Genomic DNA, 25,364 nt, shown 5'->3' on the forward strand with positions numbered 1-25,364 from the left:
TTGATCATCACTACACCTCACTAATTTGACAGTTCACTAAACCAAGGACATTGTACAGTTGATTATGCAGATTACAGTGTGGGAAATGAATGAGGCTGACTCATTGTGTTTTTCCAGAAGATCACATCGTACTATTGTGCGAGAAACATTCAACGTCAGTACCACCCAGGCCTCAGGCTGGCTCCACCTTACCGATTGTAAAGTAATCAAAGCCACACGTTGTGGACAAGTTATTGGGTTAATACATCTTATATTCTACAGAAGAAAAAGGTTTTATGTTAAGATTTCACTTCACAAGTAAATGATTGTGGTCCATCTAAGTTCAGATTTAAAAATAATAAATCCAGACCATCACAGCTTCGTACAGTTACATTAAAAATCAACAGAACCTCACAAAAACACTTGCGGGTGGTGGTGGAGGGGTATTAGAGGCAAGATTTTAGGGTGGTGAGCCCTAAGAAATTTCCTAAGTGTTTTAAGAACAATGTATTATGTATTTCATCATCTAATACAATAGCTAAACGTGCATAGAAAAATAGTAATTAAACAGGATATTAAGCCAGTCCTGCATAAACTGGTTTGTTATTATTGTCAAACCGGATCATTGTTTAGCCATTTGACCCACATAAAATATGTATGTTTAGTATAGTGTAGACACATAAAACACAAAACAATTGGAAATGGATGTTCTCATATAAGTAATTCATACAGCTTTCATAACATTTATAGGGGAAAACCCTATGCTTTGTGACTAAGAGTCTTTCTGTATACAGCCTTACATTTTTGTAAATATTTTATTATATCTTTTCATGTGACAACACTGAAGAAATGACACTCTGCTACAATGTAAAGTAGTGACTGTACAGCCTGTATAACAGTGTAAATGGCTGGAGTGTTATTTTGAGGGGACAGCAAATTTACATTATATAGATCATATATCATAACTTCTACTCCTGGAGAATCAGGAAGCTGGAGGAGCAGAACTTGAGTGTCACTCAAACTGGCAGCGCTACCGTGCAGAATTCTATGTGTGTGCAGAATGCATTCTCCCAGACACCTGACAATGAAATTGGGACTGGTGGATTGTGGTGCCATATCCCACCTCTATCCCCAAAAATGGAGTACAGCTCAGTGGGACAGCGAGAGAGAGAGTGGCAAAATTGGCACTGTTTCGCACAAAGAGGGACGCTTGGGAGGCGTGATATACATACATAATATGAACCCCAACTGACCTTGATCTGCCCCTCCACTTCTCCATAATGTCTAAGAGGAGGGTGCTTGCAATCACATTTCCCATGATTGATATGTTTTGATAACTGATGAAAGATGATGTACTTCCTGGACCCATGCTGACAGCCGTCCAGGAAGTACACAGCTTTCCTGTAATTACTTTCGATTTTTCGTAAATCAAGATGAACGATTTCAAAACACATCATAACAATTTCTTCCAGGTGTGATTTGTAAAGAAGGGACAACACCTTCCTTATTGTGACAACAACATAAACACATAGAAAACAGGATTTACTATTCTGACAGCTTTATGGTATGAAACTGTGTATAAAAACACAGTCCCTAGTTTTAAATCTCGGCCCCAGTATCTAAGTTAGTTTCCAAAAAATACCACATTCAATATTTTTCCAGATTTTTTTTTTCTGAGATTTTAACAATGTATAAAAGCAAGAGACTGTATGAGATATGGTGCTAACAAACTGTTTATGGAAATTTCTATTTACATTTAGGTGTCCTGAGTGCAAATAGTGTGTGACATATACATAGTGATGTATTTATTGCCATACTTACAGGAAATCATATCTAAATTTTAGTCGCATTTAACAGTGTGTGTTCTGTACTGAGAGGGGTGTAGATCAGCTGAACAGCCTCCCATCAGAAGTGGTAGAGGTTAATACAGTGGGGGCATTTAAACATGAATGGGTTAGGCATAAAGCTATCCTGAATCTAAGCCAAGATCAAACACTGATTAAGGTCTGGGTCCTTTATAGAAGGAAAATCGGGCAGACTAGATGGGCCGAATGGTTCTTATGCAGTCATATTCTATGATTCTATAAACCGAATAAACTACTTTTTTACATGTAATTGTGTGTAATCACGGCCATGCAGTAATAAACAGAAAGTGTGGCTCATACCTTCATAATCCCTTTAATGCGATGCTATTACAACAAATGGTTCATGATATAGTAGTATATAGCGTATGAACCAAATCCACACCGCACCATTACATGGTACTGCCAGGATAATGGAAACAAATGAGACCAGAGTGGGCAAATAAGAGATCGACAAGAGAACACAAATATTAAGATTTCTTTTATTAACTTTGTAAAAGACAACACATTTTTCAGATCTGTCAGAGCTGCTTTATATACAATGCATATATCATATGCCTTAAATATATCACAGATGTATAAGCCCAATCTTACATGCACTTATTTAATGGTTATGGGGCTGCTGTGTCATTTTAATGAATTTGCTGGTATAAAATCGAGCCACACAACCAATATAAATAAAAATTCTGGTCATTTTATCTCAATACCTGACTTTATGAAAGTTACGAGTGTGGATGAGCTGAGCACAAAATGTGTAACAGCTGCTGTAAAACAGGGAAGAGCGTGAAGTTGTGTTCACATTTGTATATCTATTAAACTCTCAGCATCTCACAGATTAATTAAATGTTATATGAAAAGTTACAATATTGTAGAGGGGTTTCAAGCAATGACTCTTCCCTTGGTGACAGATACTGTATACTGTAAAGCTTTTCCAGAAAAACTAGTTTTGAATGTTTATTTACTCTCATGATTGCTTAAGAACAGTTTATAGATATGTTACCGTTTGTGTTGGTGATTGAAAACTCTCAAGGGTGACCTTAGCAGGACAGAGGACCTTCATTTCCATTAAACGCATGCAGTTCCTCCAGAGCCACTGGGTCTAAGAATTAAAATGCGAGCGAGCTTTGAGTGACCACCTGCAAGAGGATTTTTTTGCTATTGATCACAAAGTGGAAAGTTCTTGGAAAACGCATGTTTTTACTTGTGTTTAGTGTGTGATAGGAAGGTAATGCGTTTCTCTCATTCCGTTATCACTTGAAGGATAAAGGGCCCATGCCAAGTGAATACAGAGTGCTAAGCCCTCTAAACAACACTCAGAGCAACACTGCAAATAATCCAGTGTGACCAGAGAGTGGGATCTGGACTGAGAACATTTTCCCGTTTCTCTCATTCTTGCGTACAACATCTCCAGTCATCTGCTAATCTCGGCTGGCGTGTTTAGGAAATGCTCGGTCAACGACAGCAGGCGAGCCATATAGCAGCTACCTCCAATATTGTCTGATAATTACAAATGTAAATATTGGGTGCGTAATGAAAACCAGTGTATATGACCTGACATACATCTGAAAAGGAATTCAAAAATAAAAGTTGCTTTCCTGGAAAAGGACTCGATTCAATACTGCTGAGAGCATGAGAATTTTGATTCTAGCATCTAGTCAATCACCAAATACATTGTTTCAGGGTTCACTCAAGGTGGGGAGATTGTAAATATAGCGATTGCATTTCTTTAAGGTGTGGTAATTGTATTCTCAGGCTGAACAAGTCAGGCAGGAAGGAGATTAGGTTTTATTAGCACAACTTTGTCTCGTCCAATGTGAACATCTGCTCTTTGAGTCGTTTTATAACCAAAATGATTTATATGAAATTTTTTTAATCTCCAAATGGACTTTTTTTTTTTAAACAAAGGCTGAGTAAAACAACAAAACCTGAGAATCAATAAAGAAATGCATTCATGAAGGGGACATTAAACTAAAGCGTAGTTCTAAAACAAATATCCTGAGATTTGCGTTGAATGAAGATGGTAAATACAAGAAGGCATTGAGATGGACAACGTGGAAATGGGAGGACATGCAAGGAGATGCTTCATACATGATGATTTATAGGGCCACAAAAAGATTGGGCATAGATATGTCATATGTCTGAGGCATTAGGCATAGTAGATGTTTAAATTCATAGAAATCAAAGACCACATGAATGCTTGGGGAGGTTTGGGGCGAATCGAAAGGGCAGCAAGAAGCTAGTGAGTGGGGGGATTTTCTAAAGGGGCGAGAATGAAGTGATAGAGCCTAAGAATGAATTGAAGAGCAGGAACGTGCATTTGCAGCAAGGGCAGGTAAACAAAGTGGTCTTGCACTGTCCAAAATAATTATTGCAGTACTCAGCACCTGAGAAATGCAATTCACTAAGAACTTTAGTTTTAACTTAACTCAGCAGGCTATACATAATACACAGTGAGAGGAATACAGAATATAGTCACAAGCACTGGATTCTGTGACATCACTGGACATACTATCAAAAAAGCCAGTACACGGAGAGCCAGAACAGTAAAAATCATTTACACAAGTGAATTGTCAGTCATCACTAGTGTGAAAGAAGGAGCGCCCTGTGGATGGGTGAGAGGATCAGAGAGGATCATTAATGGAGTCCCTTGAGTCTAAGAGATCTGGATTGTGAGAGGTCTAAGATTTTTGGTGATAACGTTGTAACACATTAGTGTGTGTCTGCTAAACTTTTCAGCGGTATCAGGATGCATTCCCTATGTAAGTTTGTTTTTTAGAAATAACTTAATAAATGGCAGTGAGCAAATAAAGAAAAATAGGGGAGTAGGGGTTGGGGATGGTTTGGAACTAAGCAGAATGGCTGCCAGCACATACTTTGGAACAGTAAATGCAGGGCACCACAAATAAATACTTGTATACAATTTTATAGAACATGATGGTTATGTATAAAATGTGATTTTGGTGCAAAGTGGTCCTGAGTAGGCTATCCTTTCACTGCAATCGTGATAAGGCTTTTCAAACTTTGCAACCACATTACCTTTAATTAGAAAAACAATGTCTAGATTATATAAAATAAACCAATTTGCCTTTTGGTTAATAATCCCTTTACTTTACAGTAAGTGCTAAAGAACAGTCCTATACTCCACGGTATTTGTTTACCTCTCAGACAGTAAACAAACGCTAAGAATAAAACTCACACGCTTTAGAAGAGAAACATTCAGTATTTTAAGCACATTGTTTTCCATTTAAATTACAATTAATGCTTTGTACAAAAATAAAACTGTCTAATAAGATTATTAATAATTAATAAATACTTTGTTAAATAGCCCTGTTATAGTTCATCTCTTGGGTTGATATTCAAATCTTCGCTTAATCCTCCACCCTGACTTTCCTGGTCCAGCGCTCTTATAACTTCATCTGCCTGTAGCCGCTCCTGAAATTATAGGGGAAAAAAAGTACTCAGCCGGCATTCCACCATTATTACTAGTTATTTAGTATTTGCCGCAACCCAGAGGTAGGGAATACCAATAATTGTTCTAGTTTTTTCAAGCTTGAACACAGTAGTGTGACAAAACAAAACAAAAACACAACTTTGCATTATTAGTTTAAATTAAAAGAACTGAGATTTAAGGTTAAAATGTGACTATAGAGTCTTTTAGGCCCAAAACAGTAATAGTAATGGATAGACTGTGAAAATACATATACACACTCGCGCATTCATGCTTGCCCTTGCACAAACATCTGGCTTACACTAACCACAGCATTCACACACTTACATGCCCCTAGACATACTTTCCCTACTATACAAACACGTTTCAAACACATACTCTCTCTCTTCCTTTTCTCACAATGTCTCCCCTATTACAGTATCTTTCCTCTTTCTCTCCCCATCTTCTCTTTTATTCTCTCCTTTCTCATGATCTCTTCTCTTTCTCTCATTTTTTGGCTTCCCTTTATCACCTCTCCTTTCTCCTTATCTCTCTTTTTGTTTTCATCAGTCCGTCACAGACACCAAGAGGGTGGTGAGAGATAAGAAATCTAAACCATACCCAGTACAGTATAGGAAATGTTTAAATAAAATAGGAAATTGTGATTACAAATGAGATTCCAATAGAAGGAACAGAAAAAGACTTAATTTTGCTGCCCTCTGCTGGTGATTTTGTATATGTCTTATCGCTGCCCATCCAGGCTCCTAGGCTTCATCTTACTCTTTTCCATCGCTGCCTTTGTTCTCGGCCACTGGCTGAATAAGAGAAGGGATGGCGACTCACCAGTTCACGGTTCATTGGATCTAATGTGAACCACAGAGCAACAGCACATCTCTGTCCTCTGGTCACAGCTTTTACCCCATGGGGATTCTCTCCTCCAGAAGAAAAACCAACCAGACGACCACACCTAGGTTTTATGGAAGCCTGTAACAGAAACCCAAGATGGCAGATGTCAAACAGGCAGTGTCTTTGTAACAAGTACACATGTATATTTCACATATTACTGACCAGTACATGTTCGGTGCTGCGCTGGGGTATTTGGTACATATAACTGAATAAGTGATTCCCTTCTGTGAGGTTTTAAATCCTACCTACAGCATGCCAGCACTTTATATGAGCGGGTTTCAATATATGAAATGTATATGTGTCCATTCAAAAATGGTTATATACCCTATGGTTCAAATACATTCTAACACAATAAAATACGCCTACATTAGTATAGGTAAGAATCTCAGCAGTAAAGCAAAATATAACAAAAAAAGGGAAAGTGTCAATATTGCATGTTTCTGCTCACCATAAGGCATTTATTTACAAAAATCTAAGTATACTGGAAAGTTATGATTTCTACTCCTCCGTGCCTTAATTAAAAAGATGAATGGTCATACCTGGCAAGTTTGCCTTTGTGGAAGGGCTTGGTTGGCCCCGCATAATGCATACTTAAAACAGTACATTGATTTTTTTAAATAAACTGCACTGATAAGACCAAGTGATTAAGGATTAAATTCGACTGAATAAGCCGCTTGCACGTGTCATTGATTTGTTTATCTTGCACTAATGACAACTAACAAGATATAAGTGGAACTCTGGCTCATATAGTTCTTACCCTATGTTGTGCTCAATGCTATATACGCAGTGCTAACATGCAAATGAAGTAACAGTTTAATAGGCATGAACAAAATAGCATGATGTGTGTCCTTTTAGTTCCATGTCTCTACCTAGAATTCTTAAAGTGCAATGGAAACTTAAGAGCAGAGTGTTTCTCCCCATGCTGTCCATACTGATATAAGTATTTGGTTTTTTGCTGGCTGTGCTCTGTATGGTGGTGGGCTTTTTTACTATTTTTAATATTACCGGGACTTAGAATATTTGAAATAAACAATAATCTTCTGGCCACTAGAGGGAGCAAGTCAAATATTTATAGTATGGGTTTTAATAACTCAGGGTGTAAAAAGCACGTACAGCTGATAAGTGGACATGGTTTTAAATAGCTTGTAAATGTTACAAAGAACGTTTACGACTTTAATAGAAGTAACAGTTAATGAGGCACTTAAACATTTTTAGAAAGCATGTTGTCTGCTGACACTGTCTGCTCAAGACAGAAAGTCATGTCTACCTGTAAGTCTGTGCTAGATGAGAACACAGGAGGCACTTAATAAAGATGTTGCAGGTAATAAGAACAACATTTGCAATTTGGACATATGTAAAAACTAAATGATCAAGCTTTACACATCTGGCACAGCTGCAATATCACAACATCTGACATCATTTTTTTAGTTGCAAACAGGCAAATGATTATATTTGGGATGCAACACTTTTTATGGTGAGGTCATGCGAGTTTTCATTTGTATTCTCATATTCCCCAAAAGTGTTATAGCTATAATATTTATACATTGTTGCCATTTGTGTCAAGGCTATCATATACATCGCCCTCAATGAGTCTTCAAAAGTATGCTGCATTTCAATGGATGGATATGGACATACAGTGTATATATAGTGCTATTGACATGAACTCACAGTGACGGTTTTGGCATCCATTTCAGTAAACACAAATTCTCCTCCGTCAAAATCTCCATTTAGATACAGGAGAGCGCTGCAGAGATACATGGAGAAATTGTTATTCGGAGGGAAGCGCAGACGCAACAATAACAGACTTTCAAATACTTTCGTCTACACAGATAATGAACATGGATTAACCAGGTTACATTTTTTGTATATGATGTTTATTTTCTTTTTTTAATAGATCCTTAATTTTTGCGGCTATGGAATAGCCCCGGAAACTCGCTAAGATATAGAAACTTCTCAAACACTCAAAGCTGTCTAATATTAATGATAGATACTCTCACTTCCAATATAATTACAAGATGTTTTCTGTAAGATTAATACATGGAAAAATCACCTCTGCTATTACCTCCAAACTAGCTAAAATGATGGGTGGTGTCAGACAGAAAGGAAGGGCAGGGAATATCTGGCTCCTTGCAATAGACACGCTGACATCTGATGTTTATACAAGAAGATAAGGATAGATAAGAGAACTTGGAAGATGATTTTTGCCATGTTTCAGTACAAATTACTACCATATATAAGGCATTTCCAGCTGTCTGTCAATGCGCAGCAACATCTTGAAATAGTTTCTCTTACAACAGACAGAAGTCTTAGAACAAGGCACTTTCCATTGTTTTTAAGTGGCAGCTTCTTGTGCAGTGCTAATGATACCTTTGGAATATAAACATAATGTATGCTGAAGCCTACCTGTTACCTCTCTGTGTATAGTCTGGAATGTAGCTGTAACAGGTCTCCATAGACGCTTAAGACTACATGTGATGTCTGCGCATTTAGACTGGCACCCAATTTGAATGTCTCCATGTATAGTATGTTTGCAAGTACAGGCTCAATTTTACCTATAATCTCCACATGTATAGTCTGGAGCCTAGCTGTAAACTATGTACGGTATATATACAAATTGCAAAACACCTATACACTTTGTTTGAACAGTATATGAAGGAGCCTGTCTGTAAACTGATTTATTTATAGGTTGGGGTCTAACTGTAAAATCTGTATGTATCTGGAACCTACCTGTAATCTCTGAATGTATAGGCTGGAACCTACTTGTAAACTCTGTATGTATAGGCTGGAACCTACCTGTAATCTCTGAATGTATAGGCTGGAACCTACCTGTAATCTCTGAATGTATAGACTGGAACCTACTTGTAAACTCTGTAGGTATAGGCTGGAACCTACCTGTAATCTCTGAATGTATAGACTGGAACCTACCTGTAATCACTGAATGTATAGGCTGGAACCTACCTGTAATCTCTGAATGTATAGGCTGGAACCTACCTGTAATCTCTGTATGTATAGACTGGAACCTACCTGTAATCACTGAATGTATAGGCTGGAACCTACCTGTAATCTCTGAATGAATAGGCTGGAACCTACCTGTAATCTCTGAATGTGTAGGCTGGAGCCTCCTTCCAACATTCATTGGCCTCTGGATCCAGTAAACAGTTGTCAGCATGAATTGGGTGACTCAGGTCATTTCTGTTATCCTGTTGACCTACATTTTGAAGACAAAATCCACCTTGGCATCAATTCATATTAGACTGTGACTAGCTAGTCCATAACTCATTGAATGTATGCATTTTACTGACTATGATAATATGGAGAATATTCTATAGGTAATAGAATCCAGCAGTGCATTAAAAATCAAATTATAGGGTATATGTATTCACATCGTAGTATGAAGCAGAATGGAACGCTTAGAGATAATACTAGAATATTGTTGTACTCACCCTGTAGAGCTGTCCTGCAAACCAGATGCGTGTAGGAGAAAAAAAGTGTTGTATTGAGCATGAAATATGACTGCACAATACTTCTGGCTTTTTCACTGACATCATAAAACAAGCGGGCACTCTTCATTGGTACATGGCCTTCATACCCAAGCTTTCAGGAGAAGAGAAAAAAAGACTAAGGGCAGGTTCTTACTACATGGTTTCGACCATATGTATATATGAAGGACATCATAATGTGGCTACTGCTAGGATAAAACCCCCAAAACTCACTGGAAGTGGTTAACCAGTAATAATGGACAGATCAGAAAGATTTCATCCACGCAGACGTGTCCCACTGACTCACTGTAGGTGGCAGGGTTTAGTTACACTGTATTTTGTTTTTGGTTAGATTATGAAGAATGTAGGTCTTTGTGTGAATTGGCGCGGTATAACACCATCAGAATCCCCCACTCCAGCATACCATCCATACCTGTAATGCCTTTAGAACTGTGGCCCCTTGAAACTTCTCATTTGGAGTATGGGGAGAGGTTTTCCCTCGGTATCCATCACCAGCTATTGTTATGATCTGATAAAATAATCTGGTTTAGCAGAATGACAAAGCCAACAAGATGCTATATCCACAAATTATGAAATGCAAGTGAATGACTTGTGTTTACAGGGGAACAGTTACTTTCATGATCTCTAGCATAACTATTTACCCAGATTAAGAAACCTGCTTTAAGTCAATTTAGTTATTTTGGAGATACACGATTTAAACACAAAGAACTATTACAGTTTAAGGGAACACATCTAGCAAAAAGGCAGAAAAGGTTGTATTGTTTAATCAATTTCTCTTTTCCTCAGTCCACCCCTGCAAAATCTGCCTAAAGCAATCAATAAAAATCAATAGGGGGTTCTTAATCATACAGATCCTGACAACAGGAAGTCAGATACTTCATCTCTTGGTATGATTTATTTACTTACTAAAATGTAAAATGAAGGATTTGGGGAAAAACATTAAAATGTGGGTTTTATTGATAATACTTGTGTGAGCGTTGTACATTCTAATTATTAGAAACACATGACTCCACAGAAAGGACTACACATGGCAAGTAAAGCCAGGATAATACTTAAGTCTCCCAGTAGAGACCATCTTGTATGAAATGTAATCATTTTTCAACTATTCCTTGTCACAGGAAGTTTAAAATCGTGTTTGTCTCAGATAACTAATAGCACCTGCCGAAAGTTGGTGTGACAGAATGCAATGTTTAGGCTCCTTATCACCAAAAAAGGTCAATTTCTGTGCCTCAGAGTCACTTTAGCCCTACAGATGAAATAGCTGAGACACCTTCTATTACATAACATGCAATGTCAAAAGTACTTAATTTACCAAATCCCATATTTACACAAAATACCAGGTTAACAAATAATTTGGATATCCTCTTAAAACGGCAACAACTTGTTGGTTCATAAGGTCTACAGAGTTCCTTAACAGGAAACAGAGAGGAAGATCATATATGGAACATGGAAACCAATAGAATATTAGCATGAAGAGACTTGCACAGACTATTCCACTAAAACTATGTTTCTACACAGAATTCCTGGAAATCCTAAAGTCAAAGCTTAAACCCTCAGCCAGGAATCTTTCAGTATACTAAAGAAGTGGAATGTTCTATCATGTTGATTAATAAGAATGTATCGAGATGTCCTTGAGCTTTGTGCTTTCCACTTTGAGGATTAAAACGGTATACCGCCTCACTAATGGATGTTCAGTCATGGTGTGACTTTATGTGATACATACATTGGCAAGTTTTTGCAGCTCTCTGCACTCCTCATCAGATATAACGTTGTCCAGCTGTACCCTCTGTGTGCCATTCAGGTGTGCAGAGTTATAGACAAGTTTAACGTCTGGATAAATCAGAGGACCTCCTGAAGAGGACAGACAACAACATTTACATTTAATAAGTGTCATTTTATACAGGCCTATATGTAGAGGACAACCAACATGCAAGATATACATTAAATTGGAAAAAAACAATTTAGGACTGCTGAATGATGGTATACCCACATTAAATCAAACATGGTAGTTAAAGCAGCAACAGGAAACCTAGGGGGGATTGTAACAATGTCAATATTGCCAACTTGTCTCACATAAAGTTTGTGTGTAAAGTTATAGATCTGGCAACAACAGTACCCACCCATACAAGCTTTTATCATCTTAATGTTTACAAAGATTAAAAAATCTGTCCACATGAATATAACAAATAAGTATATTAAATACAATACTAATCCAGGTAACAGTTCAATACATGAAGCCGTTACTATATAAATCGCTGGCCAGTGCTTCATTTGGTTGTGACCACTAGATGGCAACAAAGGAAAAAACACGACAAAATTACAAAGATATAGGAAAACTGATTTATTTATACCCCATAATTATTTTGGTACACATCTAAATTTCTTAGCAACTCCTAACAATTTGGAATCTTACCCTCTCTTAGCTCTCGGTCAATTTTCTGAACAGCCTTCTTTCCAGATAAGAGTCCAGTGACACCTGTCAGTTCATCATTCGCCACAGGGGGAACACTGTAACACCAAAACAAGGATTAAAATAATCTATGACACGTAATATTATATCTATAACAGTAAGAAGACATAACCAGAAATTTCTGATAAGACCCTTGTTTTTGACTGGTGTGAATTGGTTTCATGACTTTACTAATTGTATATGACGGTGTAGTAATGTAATGTACCAGGTTTACAACTGGATTCTTCAGTATTTGGGCAAATCATCCAGGAAAACCCTATTTGGACTATTCAGTTTGCAATTTGCCAATGGTTTAGGACAGTAATCAATGTTTTCATCCCATGTGAATTGTTTGTACAGGGCTCTTGGTACAAGAACTTGGTTTTCAGACCACACCAATATTTGTACTATAGCAGCCTTAAGACATGTTCCTTAGATGGTACATGTTTATTCTGCATAGCTAACATACACCAGCATAACTTCTACCTGCCTATAACTAGTCTGTGATGATATAATAAAGTATTAAAAGTAAAGACCCCATGAGTGGCCCGGATACATCGATGACATTTTAGGCCACCAATATAATCAGATAGGCTCTCAAGAGCAAACTGAAAATGTATTGTTGTGCACCGGTAACTTTCACCCTTGTGCATACCTGTTTTCATCTTGCCGATCTCCGCCAGTAACCCAGAACTCCTGTAACAAGATAACAAAATTACATTTCTCCTGGTTCACAGCAACTTTATTGCTTTTCCCCTTCAGTGCATTTCATAAATCAAACACTACAATCTCATTAACTGCTTGCAGGTATTGACCTCTGAATATTTTTTTTTTTTTTTTTACAGATTATGCATTCAGAGGAACTTGAGTAGAACAAAATGCTTAATCTATGTTTCATGTAAATAAACAAAAAAAGCACAAGCTTGAAAGAATCTTAATGTTTGTTCTTCAGATCAGTGTAAAACAAATGATGTCCGAATAGTATAAGCATATGGAACAACTTAATTACACATTCCCATTAACACAATGCAACCCCCCAGTGCAATAGGGTTAGACATGTCTTAAAGGAGATATTAATTATCTATGGTGAAACGTACTTATTTTATAGCAATTCTTTATAAAATGAAAGAATAATCGCATTGTCTCTGCACGTGCAGACATTTAGCCTGATATAATATTTAAAATAATTTCAGTATGCCTCTTCCTTGGTTAAAAAACAGATTGATCCCTTTTTTTATTGGCTGGGATTATGTCAGTCAACCAACACACTAAACGAGACGTCTGAGGTCATTAACATGGTTTAAAATCGTTTTAAAAGATTACAATGACTCCTCCTAAGGAAGAAGTGCCTGAACAGAGCCCTGTAGGTACGCAGTACAAACTCAGTATTTTATTGTTAAGATTTGGTAATTCTTTACCCTCTCTGACTCTGCAAGACCCATGTTGGCCTCATGTATTTTAAGACACAAATACCACACTGGAAGTTTAGCAACCATCTATTATCGATCATCTTCAAAGTAATGTTTCTTACTTTATGTATGGCTTCCGATAAGCCAAATCTTACCTAAACATGTTTATCTGCCACAATGAACGAGAATAGTTTCAAACTAAATGGCGAATGGCACAGAATTTAAACAAGCAAGTGATAGGCATAAATCGATCATGAAACTAAGACAAAATCAAGGACTGATTGATGTTTGAGTTTTTACATCAGAAAAAATGGGCAGACTGGATGGGCTGAATGATTCTTATCCGCCATCAATCAAGTTCTAAGTTTCTATGATTATGCGTAAAAGCCATCCTCTACATTGTATATAAAATACATTTTATGTCATAAGTAATTTCTACGCTAGAGACAACATTGCATATGTGTATATATATATATATATATATATATATATTTGGATAAAAAGTGAAAAAAACACCCAGCTAAATAAGCCTCTACACTTCTTATGTATGTAGGATTTGTAGGTGCTATATAAAGGAGAGGTGTCACAGGGGCAGTAAGTGTGCCTGTTCATTCTCCTTGAATAGGCACATGGAAGTATTTTCATTAGTTACTCAGAATTATGTGTTATGCCAGCGGAAGCAGTCAAGAAACTTAGGTTTATCACAGCTGGTTCTGCTCTGCTGATCAAATAACATTTAGAATAGAACTATTGAGTGAAATCATGCATTGGTGTGGAGAGGCCTCTCTCACCAAAGTTCTTTTATGGAAGAAAGCACTTCACTGCACTGCAGGATTTTATTTTGTGGAAGAACCTCGTGTTATTATATTTAGTCTTAAAATTCTTCCATATTCGGTATCAGGTGAGTCATGATATCACATTCTCTAAGAATTTGGCTTTTTGTACATTACATTTTTGCTTTAAGACAATGGGTTTGAACTTGTTGAAATAGTGGTACACATAATTTTAGGCTGGAGACCAGATGCTATCAATGTAATAATATAACATCATACAGTATATGAGATTCGCTGTCATTCATTCATTCATTCATTCATTCATGTGCAACAAATGTTTAAGAGGGCAAATCTTGTTCCCAAAGATTTGCTTTCATCCCCTAACTCCGTCTAGATTGTAAGCTTGTTTGAGCAAGGCCCTCTTGTTTCTGTAAATGAAAATTGTAATGTTATTATTATTAATGTATTATTTGCTATGTCCCGTTTACCCTTTGTACAGCACTGTAGAATATGATGATGCTTTGTAAATCACTAAATAATAATAAAAAAATATAACACACAGAAAGACTAAGAAAACATTGAATACATACCGGTTCATCATATGAAAACCCCAAGCCAGCAGCTGCGGCTTGAATGATTTCAGACTCAAAAATATGATGTTTAACAAACTGAGCAGCTTCCTGGAGATAAAAAATGGAAAAAGACACTGTCAAGAACTGTCATAGCGACAAGATACAAATACTGCAATAGACATTTAAATGTCAAACATTTATTACTCCTTTTCATCTTAGTTTTTCTAACATGTGGTTGGAAAATCTCCAGATTTAGAATAAATCTGTAACAGAGTTATACATGTACTCACCGTGAAGAACTGCTTTGATTTGTTACAAACCAAATATTGTACAGTCTTAGGAGTCTTTAATATTCTTCAATGAAAATAGTTTTTTCATGCATAAAATGCATATACAGGCATAGGTTAAAGTCCAATTGAGTCTTTTTCTACGCGTTTCGCCCTTAGGCTTCTTCAGGAAATCAATTGGTACAGGTCTCTGTGTGTGTCGGCAAAATCAGCAATCTGTGTGTGTGTGTGTGTCAGCAAAATCAGCAATCTGACAGAAAAAAAAACTATTTTCATTGAAGAATATTAAAGCCTCTTTACAGTCCATGTTGATGGGTTGGATTTGCCTCTTTCACTTGTGAGTGCAATATATCACTTAATCACTAATATTGGAAGTACAATCTACACTATATTGTGTTGTTTTTATTTTATTTTTTCCTATATATGTTCCTGCGCCCCATACATTCCTGGTTTGTTTGCATTCTAACACTTTGAGGAAGAGTGTTGTTTGGGTAGCTGCGGTCCAATAAGGGAAGTATTATTATAATTTTGTTTTTTATTTGCACCTTACCTGAGTGACACGTGATTTTGGTTTTTTCGGTTCATGATACAGTCTTAGGAGATCCAGCATTGCTTGTTATCCATACTAATACTCACTTTTCTAGGTTTAATATCCTCTGGACGCACATGCTCAGGTAACAGGCTTTCATAAAAGCTCACATTTTCAGACACATCCGTGTCCCCAGGATGGAAAAGCAGATAGGACTTGGCACATTCCAAGGCTTTTATGATATCACCAACTACAAAGAGATACAAAGTGAATGAAACCTGTTAGAAATAACCATATAACCTATATCTCCAGGGTTATGGGAGACCAGAGTACGTCAGCCTATGTCTTACTGGCTTTTACTTTTGCATAGAGAAAATAGTACAATAGGAGAAGACTTTGGGCCATGAACATTTTGGATCTGGTATCACACACTGTAAAACCTCTTATATAATCCACACGTTTAGAGCACAAATATATGTATTACCGGTATATATATATGTGTATAGAACCGTATTTTTTAAAAAATACAAAAATCAAAAGGGAATTTAGGAAAATCATACACGTTAAATAACTGAAAATATTATCCACAGAAATGTGCGATATGTATAAAGTTATAGAAGTTATATAAAGTTATCACCTCTGTAGTAGCTGAATTGCAGGAAGTCATAATGCAACGGAAGAAAATTCTCAATAGGTGATAAGCGCCCAGGGCGTGTGGCAAGCTCCCGCACACACTCATGCTCACACGCTAGTATCTGGATGTAGTGATCTGAATTTGGAAAACAAACACTACTTTATAACACAAACAACATACCCTTTTTATGTAACATCGCTGTTATGTGAACAAACAGGTATGTTATCCATGCGTGTCTCATCATACCCAGGTACGTGCAACCAGCAATAAATTATCTTACTTCACATCAAGAGATACAATCAGACAGAAAGGTAAGTTTCGGTTTGAACTTCAGATTGTTTTTATAACTGTTCTTACAAATAATACATATATTAATCTGGACAGTTTAACATATAACAATGACGTGACATTCAAACATGAGTCTGTGTAGCACAAACGTTGCTAGACTGCAATTAAAAGGTTGTTCGCAAAGTTATTTCCAGATGTTAATTTCTATGTTTGTTAAAAATCACAGGTACAGCTGGCCTGGAGCCATGAAAGGGGAATAATAAATCAGCTAAAGAGATGAGAGCTCTGTAGAAAATGTATAATGTTCCATCTGGAACACATCATTGTTATCAGTGCCATGTGTCACAAAGATACACATTACACATGTATGCCAAAATATGATTAGAAGCATTACAAAATACGATTATGTCACACAAACTGTGTAATCACACATACACGATACCCTGTCAAAAAACAATAATCATGATATATATGTAATACATATATTATGTACATGATTTGTACCATCTATACAGAATGGTCCCTGAGATTCCCATCTCTGCCTTGAAATATTCCCCAAGGGTGGCTAGAATTCTCAGGTGTTCATGCAATGAATCACTAAACATTTTCTGTTAGTATTCTTTGAGGTTTGGTCGCTGAGCAACAACCTGGATACAAAGAGTAAGCCTGATAATATTTTTGTATAAAAAGAACCACTCTTGAACAACGTGATCAGACTGAGAGGAACGAGTGCTTGTCTCCCTCCTTCTAAAAGAAATAGGAATGGCCACAGACTTCAAGGTGGGGATATAACGGAATAACAACATGGATGCAAATGGCTGGAAAGAAAATTGTAATGATGTAAGAATAATTGGACAATTAATGTAGGAATCGGAGCATTGTAAGCAATTGCTTTATTGGCTGGTTAAGATATATTACATTTGCTTTGATAAAAAGGATCATGTGGGAGTAAAAAAAACAAAAAGAAGAAGACAGAAACAAGAATAACCTAAACTAAGTGCCAAATCCTGGGCTTTCCTCACAGTGCTTCATTGTAATGGGAATCATATAAGATCGAGCTAAACTAGGCAAATGTGGACATAGACAGTATAAAAAAAAACACAAGAACCAGGTCACAGCTGAAATGTGTTGCCCATCCGTCTGGCACAAATACTTTATCTTTTAACACGACACATTTGGCATATCCTATTACCGTAATGTGTAACTTCCTACATCTATCCAGGAGATTATTTTTACAGTCGTAGATGAAGTAAGCTGCCAGATATAACCTTTCAAAGCATGCTGTTCCAATTCATGCGACCACAGGCAGCAGCTGAACAGACACCCTTATGCCATTAGTTTGTGCTGAATGTTAATAGAACTAAAAAAATCAATATGTCAAGAGTTAAGTCATATATTGTGAGTCATTATGTCAATTACAAACAACCCCCCCCCAACAATTTTATTGTTGAGAGAAAACAGATGCGCTGGAAACACTGATCATAAAATACATCATTTCTGTGGAGTAAACAAAATGGGCATGGAAGATCTGATTGATCTGCTAATATAAAAAGTTGGTTAATAGAATGATATGTGTGGTATAATTATTTTTAAAAAAAGCCAAATAATATATATAGTGGATTATTAATTCTGAATATAGTTCTTAGTGCCAGATGGTGTAGTCCAGTGTGTTAACTCTCAGACCTGTATGTCCTCGGCATTTATGGATCATTGCAGGGTTTAATCATGCTCTACAATGAAGAATTAAAACCATACTAGTAATTCCTTGCAATTCCCCATTTAGCTACACTGACTTCTATAAGGAAGAATAGTGATCAGATTGTTCCAACAATGAATTCTTTAAATGCAATTTCTATGAAGTCTATTTTAGAGAGTAGAAATGCTTTATTGGCTGGTTAAGATATATTACATTTGCTTTGATGAAAAAGATCATGTGGGAGTAAAAAAAAAAAAAAAAGAAGAAGACAGAAACAAGAATAACCTAAACTAAGTGCCAAATCCTGGGCTTTCCTCACAGTACTTCATTTTAATAGGAATCATATAAGATTGAGCTAAACTAGGCAAATGTGGATAGAGACAGTATAAAAAACACAAGATTGAACATTTCATTGTTGGGAGGTCCATGTACCAATCACTAAACCAATTAGTTTGCTTGGACTTCAACTTAAAGTAGTCAACCGATTAATTGTTTTGCCTGCATCTCCTTTAGGCCATGGAAGTTAAAATAAACTGTACATACAATACATATTCTACTAAATGACAAAGTAAAACTGCATTTGAGAATCCTTTGATCCCGAAGTTTATCAAGTGCATCTGTGTATAAATAAAGGTATGATGACAAGTCTCTGCGAGTGACCTATTGGCAGACACTTTGCAGCTGGGAAGATACTAACAAACCAGCATGCCCATCATATCTACGTCTCTGCAGCACGCAGAATACTACTAAAGTATAAATAAGACTTGAAGAAGGAAAGCATATGCCTGTTACTTGATTGTATTTTCAAAAACGAAGCTTTTTGGCTAGAATGCAAGCCTTACTGTGGTCATATAATCAAGCTTCCAGAGAAAAGGATATAGAACATCTGTGGGAAATCGTATACAAGACTAACAACTGTTGTCTGCACCACAAAATATGTCCATAACATTCTGACTGGTTGTAATCATGTGCAAGAAGCAATTTTCTGTTATTGAGTCTAAGGAAATGAGTTATCTGTTTGCTTGGATAGTTTATGGCTATTGTGGAATGTTTTCACTTGGTAGGGTGTTTTAGGCTTTCACCCTTAACTAAAAACTTTTACATTTGGTGGTTTCCATTCCTAGATCTCAGTCAATATTAATGTAATATGAAATATAATTAAATATGTTAAATTACATTTATTTATAGGAATTTCTATGGTAGTGAGGACATGATCTTTTTTTCCAGGATGCAAGTTAAGGGTAGATTGTATGCTTTTCCGAATAGGTAGGTTCATAGTAAGCTTTTAACATTAGAGTAAGTGGGAGAGAGTCTGACAGAATGGGAAAAGCCATTCCAAGAAACAGGTACAGCTTGAGTAAAATCATAGATACACAATCTGGAAGAGGAGATAATGATAAAAGAGAGACATGGGAAGAACAGCGAGGTAGATAAGAAGTCTACTTGTAGTATGGGTAGAGATGCAGGGGCTGCAGTGTTGTTAAAGGCTTTGTAGGTCAGGAGTTTAAATGTAATTCTGGAGGGTATGAGAAGCCAATAGAGGTCCAAGATGGGATTGCATTAAGACAAGAGTTAGAAGAGAGGGTGAGGGGTCAGTATAAAAAAAAGTAAACTAGTGCATTCTCAGGGTAGAAATGGTACTGAAATCCAATAGAACAGAGGATGAGATGTGGCTAGGGGAGGGTAGAAGGTCAGAACCAAGCCTTGATGCATACTAACAGAGAGTGGTGGGAGAGAGGAACAAATGATAGAGAATCGATGAAAGTATAGTCAGAACGGTAGGACTTTACCCATGAGAGATCCATGTCACAGATGCCATGAGAATAAAGGGCTTTCAAAAGGGGTGGTCAAAAGTGTCAAAGGCAGCAGAGTGGTCCAATAGGAAAAGTGTTTTAGCGCTGAGATCATTAGTAATTTTGGTGAGGGTTGTCTTAATAGATTGTTGTGCGAAGGAACTGGATTGTAAAGGGTGATGTAAAGGGTTAGAGGAAGGAAAGTTCTCTATGATAAAGTACTGCATTCTTTTACACATTGCTGTACAATTAAACACATCCTCTTACTCGTTTTTCCAATGAAGTCTGTTTTCTGTCTTCAGCAAACTAATCCTAAATAAACATTAAGTACTTGCTAACCTGAAAGCATGTAATGCTTACTTGTCCCCTGGTGTGATGTTCTACAGCTTGGATATTTAGCTTTCTACCATTCTTCCTACTGATACCACAACATTTTTAACTGAAAAGCCAGCTTTTATCAGAATAGTTGGTAGATTTTCACTTTATTACCAATAAGGGTATTTTAATAAATTTGTGGGGCTTTAACTCATTCATTGTGTGGGAGTGCTGCTGGTGGAAATTTTAGCATTCAGTCCAGCCCGCAACAACCCCCACAACATCATTTTTGCTGTTGAGAGTGAGATTTCCAACACTAACTAATAGCTACCCAGAGCAAAAAGCCAAGATGGCGTTGCTAAGCTCACATAATATTTCTGGGTTACATCCAATGTAAATGTAAGAAGTTGAATGACTTTCTTAATATGCTAACATACACATACAACCAATATCTGCAAGTGAAGAATGCACAGTAAATTTTGTTGTAAATACCTTATTATGCGTTCTTTACCTGTGAAGGAGGACGAGAGCGAAAGTGAGAGAGAAAGGCTGTATGGGACATTAAACTGTCTCTTTTATAACTGACTGACTTTCCCTTTGATCAAGTATTAAGGTTATTAAGCTATCAAAATTAGTTTTTTTGTCCACAAACGCAAGATGCACAAATATTTCAGAAAACATTCAACAGATACATAGACCCAAACTATTACAAGCTATGCCAAATATCCGCCAGCTGGGCTGTGACGGCTGTATTCTTATACTCTATTTAAGCATAATTTACCTTATGGGAATAACTGTTTTGCTTAGTAGTGTGTGGGCTTCATACCAAGTCTAATGCTCCAGTGACATACAACACAAAAAAGGGTAAGCTACACGGAGAAAGAAATTAGTACGGATTCCCATTAGCGTAATGAGATAACTTTCAGGCTTTTTGTTATAGCTCTCTCTGGAACCTTTATTATTTTTAAAGAGCTTTTACACGTTAATGCCAATGGAAATAAGTCATCCAAACAAAGAATCCATACAAATGAATTTACTATATTTGGCCCCGAGACAAGAAAATAATTTTCATAGTACTCAGTTACCATAGCACTGGAGTTATACAGATCCAAACACTTTTTTTAGTTTAATGAATAAAGTAATTGTGAAACTTGGCAGGTTTCAGAAAAACAAATTCTTTTCACGGGATGAGGTCACCTCAAATGGTTACTCCCACTTGGAATCCCTCTTTTCTCATTTAGATTTATAAGTCCCAGAATGGTCTTTTTTGGCATGTCAAAAACAGTTTAAAATCTTCCATTAATTTACCACTTTTGACAGAAACACCTCTCCGAGTCATTAATACTAGAATTTGAATGGTAACTGCAGACTCAAGTAACTACCTCTGAAAGAGAAGTTGATGGTCAATTATATACCAAGTGTATCAGGCACAGTACACCATGGACAGGCAATCTGAAATTCCCTTTAATTCAGAGAATAAGTTATATTTTTTATATCAGGTTGCCCTAATGTGACTATTTCTGGGTTGCTGTGGATCACCAAGAGGTAATTCTCAATGGTTGGTGACCTCTACCTTGATCTTCAGTGAGGTCTTAAACCACAGCAGGACTCCAGCTGCCAAAAAACTGACCTGCTCAAGTGTACATTTGTGAAAGTTTCTTCTTTGTTTATTCATGGCAAAATTACTTGGCAAATCTTTATTTCAGTTTCTGCTCTCCATAGAGGGAATTGCTTTTTCGTTGCCTGATATAATAACATCATATTCTTTCAATTAGTCATGTTACTGACTCCAAGTACTACTACCAAACACTTAACTTCCAGAATGCACATTCCATGAACCTGCAAAGCTTTCTCCCAGAAGGCTCCTTCAGGGAGTTGTAAGAGGTAACTTTCTCATTGTATAACAAAAAACTTTTAAACTTTTAATTGTTGAGTGTCCAAAATCTCCAATAATGCAGTTTCAATACTGTCCTTTGCTTTAGGGGTTATATTCTATAATGGGTTATTAATAGAAAAAAGAAAACAGTATCTTGTAAGGTAACAGTACTGTAAGGATGGTCAAACTGGGTTATCCAGATGGAGGCCAGGTCTGGGAATGAAGAAACAACCAAGCTGTTCGATGATGACATATATATGGTAAGACCCCCACGCACAGAAAACTCCCATTGACTCATCAGACCACCGAGGAGGAGGGGAGCTGCAGTTCCTTAAGCATATTAACTCCTTTGGGACCAGGGCTTTTTCATAACTTAAGTACCAGAGTTTTTTGGCATTTTTACCATATGTTCCCCTTTTCCATATATATATGATAAACCCACACAAATTATACAGCATTTTTTCCAAGCGAAGAAGGCCCTTTTTTAAAAATAATAGAAATGCATTAAACATAATAGTTATTTGTGATAGTAGCTAACAAAACCTATACTAAGATTCTTTGTAAAACAGGAGGAAAACGGCAATGCTGGCTTCTGCCGACAGGGGAGAGTCCAGGCTGCCGTAACAAAGTAAGGACGTACTTATTTTCTAATGGGCATTAGAGTGCTTTAATAGGCATTCTTCTTTATAAAAGGCTGTCCCTTTTTAAATGACAGTTTTGCAGATAAGCCTATTGAGGTGATACACGTACCTAGTGATATGCTCAAAGGAGCCCATAGCTTCTGGTATTTTTATCAGCCATTTGTAGCCTAATGTAGGAGGAATGTCAACGCATGTCCCTTGTGCCTGGTACATTCAAGGCAAGGGTTGCTGTTTTTCGACAGGAGACTATATACTTATAGACTCTATATAATATCACAAAGTAGACAGACAGAAAGAAGTTGTTTTTTTGACAGGTGAAGAATAATGTTAATAGCCACGCAAACCTATAGCTTTTACAATTTACATCACTTTATCAAATAGATGCATATAACCATCAGGGCCTCCACTGGGGTAGGCCATCTAATTACATGTGTAGCCGCAGCAGCCAATGCACCTGCATTGGTGGCCGCATCCACATGTATAATTAGATGGCCGGTCTTGAGGGTGGCCAGGGCCAGCAATGCAGCTGCAGGGGGCAAAAGAGAACCGTGTGGGCTGATGCACAGATTTCCTACTCAAACTCCTACAGCGCATCTGCCACGCAAAGCAAGACCGCGTTGCGGATTGCCAGAGGATGAGAACGAGGGTGTGAGGTGGGAAGAGAAATATGCTGAATTGTATGAATTACTGAAAATAATTGTGAAATACTGCATGAATATGCTCATGCATCTCACACACGTCACCCTCCCTCAGGAGAGCTACACATTTATTTGCACTATTTATTACATACTGTGAAAGTAATTTTTCTGTTTTAAATAAATTTGTTTTCAGTACTTTATTAAAATAAATTTGAAAATGGTTAATTTCATACTTTGATAGTTCAGGGAAAGATTTCTTTTAAAGATGGCTAAACACTTACTTAAAGGACCATAGTTTTATAGGTGCTGTGAAAAATAAATTGGGCAGCTCTTATGGAATATCAAGCTCCATCCATTTTAACCAGTTACTGCTTTCCATGCATTTTTGCATTTTGTTCCATCTATTCTATTTCATAAAAGAGGTCTTCATTCCCATGAGTGGGTCTTATCTGCCATCAAATTCAATATTTCTATGTTTCATAACACTAACATTAAAGAATAAGATGCCAGATCTGCTAAGGTTTACTTGATTAACATACTAGAGTGCAAATAACGTTTGTGTTTCAAGTGGTAGTGCACATTGAAACACAAATGAAATTCAGTAGACATCGTCTTATACACCCTTGTCCAAAGATGTTAAAAGTTATACAAATTAACTGTAACCAAACTAACCTGCAATGGCTTCATAGAGAGTAGCGCTATATTTCACATGTTCATATTCATCAAACTTGTGAGGACCCAGACACATTGCTCTGCACTCAACATCGGCCCTGTAATACCCTTGGAGTGCATCCTCTAAGCGATGGATCGCCAGCTCATACTGCTCTGCATCGTACAGCTTCACCCCCGCATGGTAATCCTCCTAGGAACAGAACATAGAAAAACATGTTAACATAAGTAAAGAGGGCAGCCATCTTGGTTTCATCAATACAAAGTATCATACAAAGAAAGTTTTTTTTTTTTTAAATAACAGTAAAAACTTGAGATACCCCTCTGATGTAATTTGGTAAACAAAAATGATGGTCAGTTTACATACGGTGTGAAAAAGGTCACTCTACAAAAAAGAAAAAAGAAAAGAATAATAAAAATGCAGGCAAATGGGGCAAACGTCCAAAGGTGGTGGTCAGTTTAATGTGTAAAGAGTGTAAAAGCCGAGCATGCAGCAGCATGTATGCTATTTATTGGCTGCAGAGTTGACACAATTCACCCCCCAACATATACGCATACATATTGCAAATTCTAGAGTTCAGTCTATTTAGGGTGGCATTAAAGACAGTGGCCCACTAGTTATTTTCTGTGGATATCCAAGGCACATTTCTAAGAAATTGGTATCCAACCTACTGTTTTTAGAGGCCTTTCGTTGCAATGTCATTCTGGGATTTGCTCATTCTGTCATAATAGGCTGAGTGAAGGAGTGAATGGTTACACAAAACTATAGTTTTGGTATATATTTTTAATCACTTCGTTACAAAGTACATATTTTTTTCAGGGAAGATAATGTGCCAAAAGAACATGCTTCAATTGTTTGTTTTTTCCATTTAATTTGCAAATGTGATTTCAATAGGAAATGTAACTTCCATCTGTTAGACCATTTGCACATATTGTGTTTACAGGCAATGAGCAGTAAAATGTATTATATTGCATCAAAGAGCAGAGTCAGCTAGGTTCTTGACAATATTATGCTTCACTTCACTGCTTAGCTCAGTCTGAGAGAATGCTAATATGCTTTAGTAGCTGAGAAATCATATTCCTTCTGTGAGGTTCTGGCTCATGACACCATTGACACGGAA

General features: G+C 36.9%; 1 protein-coding gene across 1 annotated transcript in view; it reads right to left on the reverse strand.

Moving 5' to 3' along the window:
* Positions 1-4,689: 4,689 nt before the first annotated feature.
* Positions 4,690-25,364, reverse strand: part of P3H2 (prolyl 3-hydroxylase 2) — a 67,682-nt gene continuing 47,007 nt past the window's right edge. The window contains exons 3-15 of the mRNA XM_053461149.1: positions 24,247-24,436; positions 16,331-16,462; positions 15,801-15,943; positions 14,896-14,985; positions 12,779-12,819; positions 12,088-12,182; positions 11,398-11,525; positions 10,087-10,182; positions 9,618-9,768; positions 9,265-9,382; positions 7,843-7,918; positions 6,112-6,252; positions 4,690-5,273 (exon numbers count right to left, since the gene is read on the reverse strand). Coding sequence (XP_053317124.1) covers positions 5,172-5,273; positions 6,112-6,252; positions 7,843-7,918; positions 9,265-9,382; positions 9,618-9,768; positions 10,087-10,182; positions 11,398-11,525; positions 12,088-12,182; positions 12,779-12,819; positions 14,896-14,985; positions 15,801-15,943; positions 16,331-16,462; positions 24,247-24,436 — 1,503 coding nt within the window. The 3' untranslated portion in view covers positions 4,690-5,171. The remainder of the gene's footprint in view (positions 5,274-6,111; positions 6,253-7,842; positions 7,919-9,264; positions 9,383-9,617; positions 9,769-10,086; positions 10,183-11,397; positions 11,526-12,087; positions 12,183-12,778; positions 12,820-14,895; positions 14,986-15,800; positions 15,944-16,330; positions 16,463-24,246; positions 24,437-25,364) is intronic.

The sequence above is a fragment of the Spea bombifrons genome, chromosome 3 (genome assembly GCF_027358695.1).
Source record: "Spea bombifrons isolate aSpeBom1 chromosome 3, aSpeBom1.2.pri, whole genome shotgun sequence".
Classification (NCBI taxonomy): Eukaryota; Metazoa; Chordata; class Amphibia; order Anura; family Pelobatidae; genus Spea; species Spea bombifrons.